This window comes from Clupea harengus, unplaced genomic scaffold (assembly GCF_900700415.2).
Source record: "Clupea harengus unplaced genomic scaffold, Ch_v2.0.2, whole genome shotgun sequence".
NCBI lineage: Eukaryota > Metazoa > Chordata > Actinopteri > Clupeiformes > Clupeidae > Clupea > Clupea harengus.
The window spans coordinates 26,605-37,500 of NW_024879716.1; the positions used below are offsets into that span (position 1 = coordinate 26,605).

Sequence of the window (10,896 nt, forward strand, 5' to 3'; positions counted from 1 at the left end):
GTCTTGATCCTTGTTTCCTCACTTCCAATGTGATGATGTTGATATATTGTTTTTCTTTCTATTTCTTTTTTGGAGGGGAGAACATTGTGCTTTTTTGTGTCAAAGACGTTCTGGGGGAGGATCTTTATGTAGCCTTGACTGGATTCGCAAGGTCAATCCATTCATTTTAATGCATGTTCGAGCCTGACTCAAGGAAGTCACTTTGTTCGGGTCAAGCTCACACCCCCTTCCTTCCCTCAACCCCTCCAAATGATCAACATCAGTGGGGGCGTATACGATAGAGGAGACAGACATGGATGGTAGAGATGAGGGGGGAAAAGGGGACAGCATCAATCAATCACATGGCATCCACAATCCACATTCTATTAGGATCTGACCTGTCTCTCCATCGCCACAGTATAGTCAGGGATTGTTTTTTTTTTGTTTTTTTTGAATGACAAAGTTTTGGAAAAAAGACACACAAGGAGCTGTGCAAAAGTTGTGCAATACTAGATACATATGTCAGGTGTTCCCTGCTTCGCCACAGCGCAAAGGAGAGGGACAGTGTGGAGGAGCAAAAATCAAAAGGTTGCATGAGTGTCCTCTTATCTTGCTCTCTCTCTCTCTCTGTCTGTCTCTGTCTGTCTGTTATTTATTTCCCACATGAAATAGTACAATTCTATTCTGCCCTGCGCTGTTGTCTGGGTGGACAAAGCGTTTTTTAATATTCACTTTAGATCAATACTTCATCAGCAGAGTTAGAGCTACAGAATACTGCATAAAAAATAATTCATTTTATACCAATATATAACACACTGTACACACTGGTGAAAGAGACCCAGATGTCACGGCATGAGAAATGTCTTAAATTCCATCCTCTCCCTAACAGAAAAACAACAACAACAATTGATTTCAATATATTTTTTTAAAGACCAGCCCTTCAGTTGACATTAACTCATTGGCTAGTGATTGATTCGCATCTCTTAGCCGTCACAGCAGGGGTTTCACGTGGGGGAGGAGCTTGCGTGCGGAAACACTTCAATGTTGTAGAAATAAGGGGAGGAGGTCCCTAAGGTAATTCTAGTGGCCTCGATCTATAATGAGATTCTCCAAACGCCGATTGCGGTGGTTTGTCCTGGGAGACACAGAGGGAGTGTACTGTTGAAGGACTCCGAGTCCTTCCCCCGGAAATCTTTGCAAAAAAAAAACTAGGATTCCTCTCTGGTGTGTGAGAGAAGAGTATGTGAGAGACACCCGTAGAGGATCCTCTGGCCGGCCCATCTGTATCACCTAGAGCAGAGTACAGACTACCTTATAAGAGTACCTGCTTTTGTTCAATGGTAAATGCCAACTTTGGGATGATTCAGGTGTTTTTTTTGTTTCATTCTATATTCTAATGGTGAGGGGTCCAAAACAACTACCACAGTAAGCCAAAAGCACAGGAGGGGGGGGCAATGAGTTTCAGCTGACATAGGTTACTTGGACACTGTACATTCCTCAACTACACAGTATGTCTGTTTACATAACTCTACGTGATATACTGACAGTGCTGTATGTGTGATCACTGTTAAAGGGTTTCACTGTTAACTCTCGTAGCTCCTCTATCGCTACTGCTTATCTGTGTGGTACAGTGGTGTGTCTCTTTAAGTGGAACCTTGGGGTAAGTATACTGGCAAACAACACAGGCAATGTCAGACCCCTTTCACGTGTGATGGTAGTGTTTGGTTTAGCCTCTTTGAGTGAAAACACCAAGCCCATAGCAGCAGAAGTGGCTGTATCCATAGCCAAAAGACATCATTAAAATTTCATTTAAAAAAAGCGCTATGTTCAATTTATTTTGTTTTGAAAAAGCAATATATAGTGTTGTGTGATTGGCAAGTGTTTGCAAGGGGTTTGTGATTCAAAAGGGTTATGGTGAACAACTGGTCTACTGGACTGTCTAACACACAAAGCTCTAAAGTGGATAAATGTTTGACAGAGACTTTTTTAAGGCTGCAATTCTGTAATTGGCAATATTAATCCATATTTTGACTTCTAATTCCAGCGCCATTCATTCATCTTTAGTGAAGTGGCTGCTCTCTAATACCCGATAAAAGAACTGGACACGTTTACTGTGTTATGCATGCGGAAATGTGCGATATAACTATTTTCTTTCCATATTATGCTGACCATTTTACACTGAGGTAAATAGCAAGTGTGTCTTGAGACGATAGCTGTGAACCCCTTGCTAATACACCGCCCCACCTTTCAAGGGGAGCAAGGGCCCTGGAACTGGCAACGCTTTTGCAAGAGAAACAATATGTAGAATGTTGAACTTACTGAGGGGTCTGTTTGTCAGTGTGGTAATAATGGAAACGACTATCAGGTCATAGTATGGGTGAAGGTGTTTTGTCTCTTCTCTCAGTTTTTGTCTTCTCGTTCGAGGTTAGAGAGCAAACTGGGGTGTTTTATGTGGAGCATAGAGACCGATGCCGGTGATTCTCCATGAGGCATTCACCTTGCCCCCACGGAAATACCTAAATAAGCAAATCGTTCAAAAGAATACAAATGCATTACATATGAAAAGTTCTGTCAGGCAGGAAAACCAGCAGCACACAAATGTGGCTGTGCAGAGAGGAAGCAAACATTCATTCCCTGACAGCACGAGAGAGAGAGGGAAGCTCTCAGTACACAATGGAAGCAGCAACTTCATCTGGAAATGAAAAACAAAAACAAAAACAAACATGGAACCCCACTGACCCACAGTGAAGGAGAATCAGACAACAAAACACATGACCCTGGTCATAGCATTTACTATGACTGACAGTGGTTTAGCTACAAGACGTAAAAAAAAAACACTCTCCATTTGTGACCAAAAAACCTGACAAGCAGTGTTGAGTGAACAAAGAGCTTTTCCCTGTATACAGTGTGGTAAATGCATTTTTTTTATATCAACAATATCTAATCTGAGGTGACTGACTCTCGTTATTACAATTTACTGAATAAAGCACAGCCGGATGGTATACGAGTACACATTTTTAGCTTGCTAAAGTTGGTTTGTCAACTGATTGCAGCTTGTAGGATTTGATTTGATTTAGTGTTCACACACAGGCACACACACACACACACACACACATTCACACAAAAAACATTAGTGTCAACACGGATGTACACATTTACACACTGATGTACACACACACACACACGAATGTGCACTAATTGTTGTGTTAAGCATTACATACTCACAGACAACCCACCTCTGAATTCACTATATACTAGTATACTCTCTAAATGGTACAATCCAGGGACACCTTGGACAAGCCAAACATGTCCCAAGTAGGCAAGCTATCTACTTATAATGGGTTCAGATTTGTTTGTCCCACACTACTTTTGAATGTTCTTGATTGTATTGCGTTACAATATTCTAATTACTGTAATGACAATAGTATGATTTTCCTAGTTTTCCTTACACGCAAGATGTTAACATTTTTTCTTGCAGGTTTTTGATTCCCACATATTTCATTCATTTGACAAGCACAATGCTCAAGGTTAGTACAGGGCTGGCAGCTTGGGATCATAACCCACACACTACATATTTTAAGACAAAAACTACCCCGACAGATTTTTTTTTGGGGGGAGACAAGAATAGACAAACCCAGTATAAACACACTACTGAGCAAACGTAAAGGTTTGGTGGTTTAGCCCCCCCCCCCGTTTATGTTACATCGCTGCCGGTCTGCCCTTTAAGGTGGTCTAGTAGTTAAGAATAAATACATTGCTACAAGTATACAATGTGTGGACCCCACTGGAACCTCTCGGGGATCTCTAGATGATCTGGAAAGAAATGGAATGCAGCTGATCGTTTTGGTTTCCATGATGTAATAGCATTCTGTTTTTTTTTTGTGTGTGTGAAGTGGGTAGACACATGCTACGTATGGGTTATCTTATCACAAGGCCGGTGTGTGTGTGTGTGTGTGTGTGTGTGTGTGCAGGTTTGTTAGTGCTTCAATATCACTGGAAGATGCAAAATCTGCTAAACCTCAAGTACACTGACGGAGAGAATTAAAAACCAAAACTTGGAAGAACTATAGATCTGACACTCCACATCACAGAAAAAGGAACTATCTAAAGCAACAAACGTGTATACACTGCTCCTAAAAACAACCATTTTTTTTGCGAAAAAGAAAATGTCGCATTTTGGGGTACTTGACCATCTCCAAAGGACTGAATAAGACTTCAGAAGAGCTGTGTGGTAATATAGAGTGATGTATACCCATAGTTAGCTTCTAATGATGTGGACACACGCACATTACACTCCCGCACTTGTGCAGAAACTCAAACCCAGAGAGCAAAGTAGTGGGGGAGGGGCAGACAGAGGGTGAGGAGTTGTGTGAAAGAGAAAGGAAGAGACACTGAAAGAGGGGTAAAACTGTGAAAAAGAAACCTTCCTCTTTCACATCTGCTCAGATAAATGGCCGGGTAGATGAACAAATGGATAGATAAATGAATAAATAGATAGACGATAGATAGAATAGCTAGATAGATGGATGGATAGATAGATTGACTGACTGGTAGATGGATAACCTCTCACACAAGTGACTATGTATCATTTGCTCCTGCCAGAAGTACTCGAACCCCGCTCCCGGCCCTCCGCCCGCTCCGACGTGTCGACTTTTTCCGAGCCGTCGGCCTTTTCCGAGCCGTCGCCTCTCTCCGAGCGGTCGGCCGCCTCAAAGGGTTCGGCTCCCTCGGAACGCTCCCTCTGCCTCCGACTTGTCTGGTCTGTGGAGGAGGTGGTGGGTTCTCCACTTGACGATGTCCTCGTGCTCCTGCAGGGAGGTGTTGATGCTGAACACCCACTTCTTGAACTCATCCTGCAGGAGAGATGGTTCAGTAAGTCAGTTAGAGCATAGGTTCTCTGTACTACTCCTGCAGGAGAGATGGTTCAGTAAGTCAGTTAGAGCATAGGTTCTCTGTACTACTCCTGCAGGAGAGATGGTTCAGTAAGTCAGTTAGAGCATAGGTTCTCTGTACTACTCCTGCAGGAGAGATGGGTTCAGTAAGTCAGTTAGAGCATAGGTTCTCTGTTACTACTCCTGCAGGAGAGAATGGTTCAGTAAGTCAGTTAGAGCATAGGTTCTCTGTACTACTCCTGCAGGAGAGATGGTTCAGTAAGTCAGTTAGAGCATAGGTTCTCTGTACTACTCCTGCAGGAGAGATGTTCAGTTAAGTCAGTTAGAGCATAGGGGTCTCTGTACCACTCCTGCCCCCCTTCAGCGCATGTCTTCAGTCTGTCCCTGCGCTGCGTACCCAACTGACCCCGTCAGGGTGGAGTTAGAGCTAGAGTTTCCTCTATCCTGCTCCTGGAGGCCCCTGCCCTACATATATACATATTTTCGTATCATGCTCAGATCAGAGATGGATACAAAAATATGTATATATGTAGGGCAGGGGCCTCCAGGAGCAGGATAGAGGAAACTCTAGCTCTAACTCCACCCTGAGGTCCCTGTATGACATCTACTCTCTATCCCTGTCCCTCTAAGTGCTCTTGGTTAGCTGTGTCAGCTGTGGCACTGACGGGGTCAGTTGGGTACGCAGCGCAGGGACAGACTGAAGACATGCGCAGAGAGACTAGGAAAAAGGGCATCCTTACCTCATCCTTAGCCAGGAAAATATAGGTAAAAGGTAAAAAGTAAAATCATTTTTCTTTCATTTAAGGTTTTATTCAAACAAATCTATCCATATGTTCTCTGTACCACTACTTCAGGAGAGATGGTTCAGTAAGTCAGTTAGAGCATAGGTTCTCTGTACCACTACCACACCGGCTATTGATAAGCTAATGAAGAGTGCTAGCACTAGCGCTCTGACTAGCACTCAGGTACGCAGAGCAGGGACAGATGGGAAACCTGCAGAACAGGGGCAGGAGTAGGACTGATGAGATTGAGTTGGAGCTGTAACAGAGATATACAATGAAAAAGACAAACTAGTGCCCATATTTAGATTCAAGGAGAGAGCGACTGAATTCCAACCATGAAATTAAACTACTCTTGTAGCAGCGCTGGCATATCTATATCACAGTATCCATATGGATAGATTTGTTTGAATAAAACCTTAAATGAAAGAAAAATGATTTTACTTTTTACCTTTTACACACACACACACACACACACACACACACACACACACACACACACACAAATACACACAGAGAGACTAGGAAAAAGGGCATCCTTACCTCATCCTTAGCCAGGAAAATATAGTCATCTGAATTTGGGACTCTGTGAAAAAGAAATAGAGTTGTGTTGAGTGTTGCTGATATAGAGGGGCATATCCTGGGTCCTATCTACGTATTATTCTATCCATGACTTGAATCACTCTTTGAACCATGTGCACTAAATGTTATTCTACAACCTATCTGTTGGGTAAACAATACTCCAAAGAGTTAACATCAAAATATTTTTTTAAAGTATGGGAGCATATATATATATATATATATATATATATATATATATATATTAAGTATATTCCGAGGAGAGTTGTTTACTACTTATTACTATTAATTTACTTCAAAGATTTTAGTTCAGAAATCTATACATCTATTAAAGCAGTTGGTTTTTATTTTCTCTCGTAAGGCTTACTTAAGGATGAAGGCGTTTTTCTTCTTCTTGTATCCGTTGGTGCTGTCACAGGTGCAGGTGTGCAGGTTGAGTAGCGGCTCGTCGTTGTATGGCGTGGTGATGTGTCGGGCGTCCTTGTAGAAAGCAATCTCTCCATTGGCAAGGATACAGTAGAGGTTCACCCAGGACTTGCTGTGTGAGGGAACGGAGATGGACACAATGTCAAATCAAATCGCCTAATATCAACCTTCACATTGGACCGTATTTCATTACATCTGCCCAAGTAGCAAATTTAAGATTTCAGGTTCTGAAACTACAAGTCCATCCCCATTGTATAAAACATGTAAATGAACTAGAAATGAACTAGAATCATTGTATAGTTAAAAAAACTATTACAAACTGGTAATTTGTGCAACTAGGGGCTAAGCATATAACTGAAGAAACAGGATAGCAGTTTAAGCAACTGGACAAGAACATTCAGTATTATTCACCTATGTTCCAGGCAGGGGCTTGGATTACAGTATAATCTGCAATGCAACTTCTAACCAGCAGGGGGAGTAAGCATATCTAGTTGTCACTTTACTGCACTAATCTTTCCTGTTTGTAAATGACTCTCCCTTGCACCCAGTAGAGATGCTAAATGTAGCATGGCTATAAAAAATGAGAGGGGAAGAGAGAAAGAGAGTTCTACAGACTGGAGATCTGTACAGACAGTCAGTACCGGTCACAGTGCCAGACTGTGGTCCCATTATTTCAATGTTTTACTACTCCCCATAATAAGATAGCTCATCATTCCTGGGCAGTATGACGAAGCAGTCAGTTGTTGTCCTGGATAATAATTTGTTCAATCTACCTTTGCACTAAATTCTTTCAAGCATAAACCAAGTTCTTGGCAATACGATTAATGGCTATGAGTCAGGAATTCTCGTACACATACACACACCCAACCCCATGCAGTGAATCGAACAACGAAACGTTGGGAACCACTGCTATATAACGAAAAAGGCAGGAGCTAACTTGTGTAATCATGTGCGGATCTTAATTACATGACAGTTTTTGTCTAGTGCTGTTGTGACGCATCACTGGCTGTTGTGTGCCGGGTGCAAAGCCTTGTGTGAGGATGAGGATGTTGTCACCTGTTGGGACTCTTCTCCTTGCCATCAGGCTCGTGCTTGCGGTAGAGGAAGCCCTCCACCTGGACGGTGTGGCTGGGGATGACGGGCACGGCATGGGCGGGCGCCGAGCGAGATCGCCGGGTCGTCTCTTCCGGTTCTTTGGGCCTCGGCCTCCTCCGAGGTTTGGGCCGGTCCCTCGCTCGCGGGCGGTCGTAGCGGCCACAGGGCGCCGAGAGAACACTGGCGGCCCGGTAAACCTCCCCTCGAGCCTGAGGGAGTTTCGGGAAAAAGGATTTCTATTAGGGGTGGGGGAAAAAAATCGATTTTTCGATTTCTCTCGATTCTCTTTAGAACGATTCTGTCTCGATTCAGAAAAGTTCATAATCGATTTTTTAATAATAAAAAAAAAACATAATTTTTTTTTTTTTTTTTTTTTTTTTTAGACATTCATTTTGTGTTGAAATGCAAGCTGCATCGATTATTGCATTGTTCATAGAAAGTCATAATTGTGACAAGGAAAACCTTTTTCTCTAATAAAAAAATAGATCTGTTTCGTGAGGTGCCAAGAGATTCCCACCCCTAATTTCTATACACTTTCCATACATTTGACATCCATAGCATGTGTATATTCAACTGAAAGGTATATTCACATGTAGGTATGTATGTAGCCTACGCTATACTTCAGTATCACTTACCTCTGCTGCCTCTTTCTCTTGAATCTGCTCGACGATCTCAGCCATTGTGGCGCGTTTGTCCCTAAAAACATCAAAGGACACTCAGTCAGAAGGTCATTCAAGTTCAAGCCACGACAAAAAAAAAAATCACTTGAAAATGTAAGCATGACTTGGGAAGCTATGGACAACTAAAGATGTGTACATTACACGTTAGTGAGCAGTCAGTTATTACTGTAACCAGATACAATTGTTATTGTTTGTCTTCTTATCATTTTAAAACTACTCGTAAAGGCAAATGTCAGTATTTTTCAACCTGGGTCCTTTTTTGAGATCTTTTTGGGTCTTTTAGGGACAAAAAATTATCCAAACTGGTCCAGTACTAAAACTGGCAACCGCAAGACGGCTATCCAATGGAATCCCATGGAGCAAGCAGATACGTCAAAGTAAAGCGCTTTAGTGGCTGACAGGCTCGTAGCCTAAATGTGATTATAAGGGTCTGACAACAGGGAAAGGATCCCTACAGAGATACATCTGTGTTGATTATCGAATGGAGGTGCTCTCCTTTGAGTTCCCACCCCGGCACCACACGATCGGCCCATCGACCACAGGCACTAAATGGGGTGAGAGACCGGAAGAGGATTCAACTAGGCTGTACAAACAGTCCTTTCCTTTCTTTACTCGTTGTTGGGGTCAACTGATGCCGGTGTATCTATATAGGGATCCTTTCCATGCTGTTTAGCGGTTGTCGGTTTTTAGTTTTTAACTCAATACTGGACCGATTTTGATCGTTTTTGTCCCTCCCTAGTAACAATTTGGACCTAAAAAGATCTAAAAAAAATAGGGCCCAGGTTTCCTTTTAAGCACTAAATCAGTGAATACAGCATCATCTCAGTCCTCTAGCTTGTTAAGCATGACAAATCTGAGATATCAAGACTGAATAAAATAATGTTTACATTTTTAAGCTGGTGTAAGTAATGGTTTGCTGTTTTTCCTAACCTCTGCCAGTCCCAACACAGGAGTCCACCCCTTTGTATTTATTAAAAAGGCTCTAAGGAGATGTTGTCTAAGACTACCAAGGTAACTACCTAACCTTAGTAGCTTTGCCTGCAAACACCAGCAACAACTCAGTACTGATTAAAAGCTAGCTAGCTAGCTTACATGTAGTTGCCTCTGTACCTGTACTCTGTGCAATGACAATACATTGAATCCAATCCAATCCAACTAATGTATATATTTGGCAACATTGTGATGTAAATGCTCTATCCACTACATTGTCACCACAAAACAACAGAGCGAATAGCCTGGGAGGGAACACCAGATGTGTTGACCAGCACCTCTATGTGACCAGTCAGCAATTCATCAGTGTCTCTGCCTTTTGTCACGTGCCCAGTGTGCATGGTCTGTGGCTTTGCCCAGTGTCATTAGTCAAACAAATTAGAAAAAAAAACAAATAAATAAACAAGGAAATGAAAGTAGAATTTTAATAAACCACACCCATTCCTGACTCCCTTACCCGGGTCTCTTGTCCGTGGGCTCTTTGCCGGACTCCTGATCGCTGGGCTTGCCGCTGGCCTGCTCCTGCTCGCTGGACGACTGCCTCTCGAGCCGCCTGCGATAGCGCTCCTGCCTCACGATCATGGGCAGCTCGTTGAGGCGCGCCTGGATCTCCTGCTCACTGGAGGTCTGCCGGCCCAGCCTGTACTCGCGCTCCCTCCGTAGGTGGTCCATCTGGGGTCGGAGCGGCTGCCGCGGGGTCCCTCTGGAGCCTGCCGTGTAGCAGCTCCAGGCCGTGTTCGATGCCAATGCCCGGGTGGATCTCCCCCTGCTGCTGCTGCTGCTGCTGGGCGTGGTGGGGCTTCCAGGAGAGCGGGCACGGCCTTGTGGATGTGGTTCAGCTTGGGCTGCATGCAGTCAGTCTTCAGGTGCTGCCACGCGTACGCCATCTTGGGGTCGGGCATCATGCCAGCGCCGGCACCCCCCCCCATGCCAGGATTGCTCAGGTAGCTCGAGCTGCTGTCCACCCCCATCATACCCTGTTGGTTTAACCCCTGGTAGCTTGTCCACCCCCATCATACCCTGTTGGTTCAACCCCTGGTAGCTGTCCACCCCCATCATTACCCTGTTGGTTCAACCCCTGGTAGCTGTCCACCCCGAGCTGTGCAGCCTGTTGGGCCAGCACGTGGTAGCCCGGATTGTCCATCATAGCGCCCCCTGCCTGTGGGTTGAGGCTGTGGTAGGACGAGCCGTTCATGACGGGGCTGTAGGGGCCCACGGAGGCCCCCAGCCTCTGGGCCAGCGAGTGGGCAGCCAGCTGGGGGATGTCTGGGCCAGACTTGATGTCGAGCTGGTCCTGAAGACTCTGTCTGAAGGGTGTGGAGGAGGATGAAGAGGAGGACGAGCTCCCGACCAGGCAGGAGAGAGGAAACATCTGCCTGTTGAGCAGCGACGAAGAAACAGACTGCCTGCTCTTCTCCTCCTTCAGCTTCTGCTTCTCCACCTGATAGGGGAGAGGCATAGAGACAGAGGGGGAGA

General features: G+C 44.3%; 1 protein-coding gene across 1 annotated transcript in view; it reads right to left on the reverse strand.

Annotated features, from left to right (window-relative positions):
- Positions 1-4,688: 4,688 nt before the first annotated feature.
- Positions 4,689-10,896, reverse strand: part of LOC105901494 (spectrin beta chain, non-erythrocytic 4-like) — a 42,957-nt gene continuing 36,749 nt past the window's right edge. Inside the window, 7 exon segments of the mRNA XM_042704718.1 lie at positions 4,689-4,832; positions 6,194-6,236; positions 6,597-6,767; positions 7,712-7,959; positions 8,386-8,446; positions 9,878-10,219; positions 10,440-10,861. Coding sequence (XP_042560652.1) covers positions 4,689-4,832; positions 6,194-6,236; positions 6,597-6,767; positions 7,712-7,959; positions 8,386-8,446; positions 9,878-10,219; positions 10,440-10,861 — 1,431 coding nt within the window.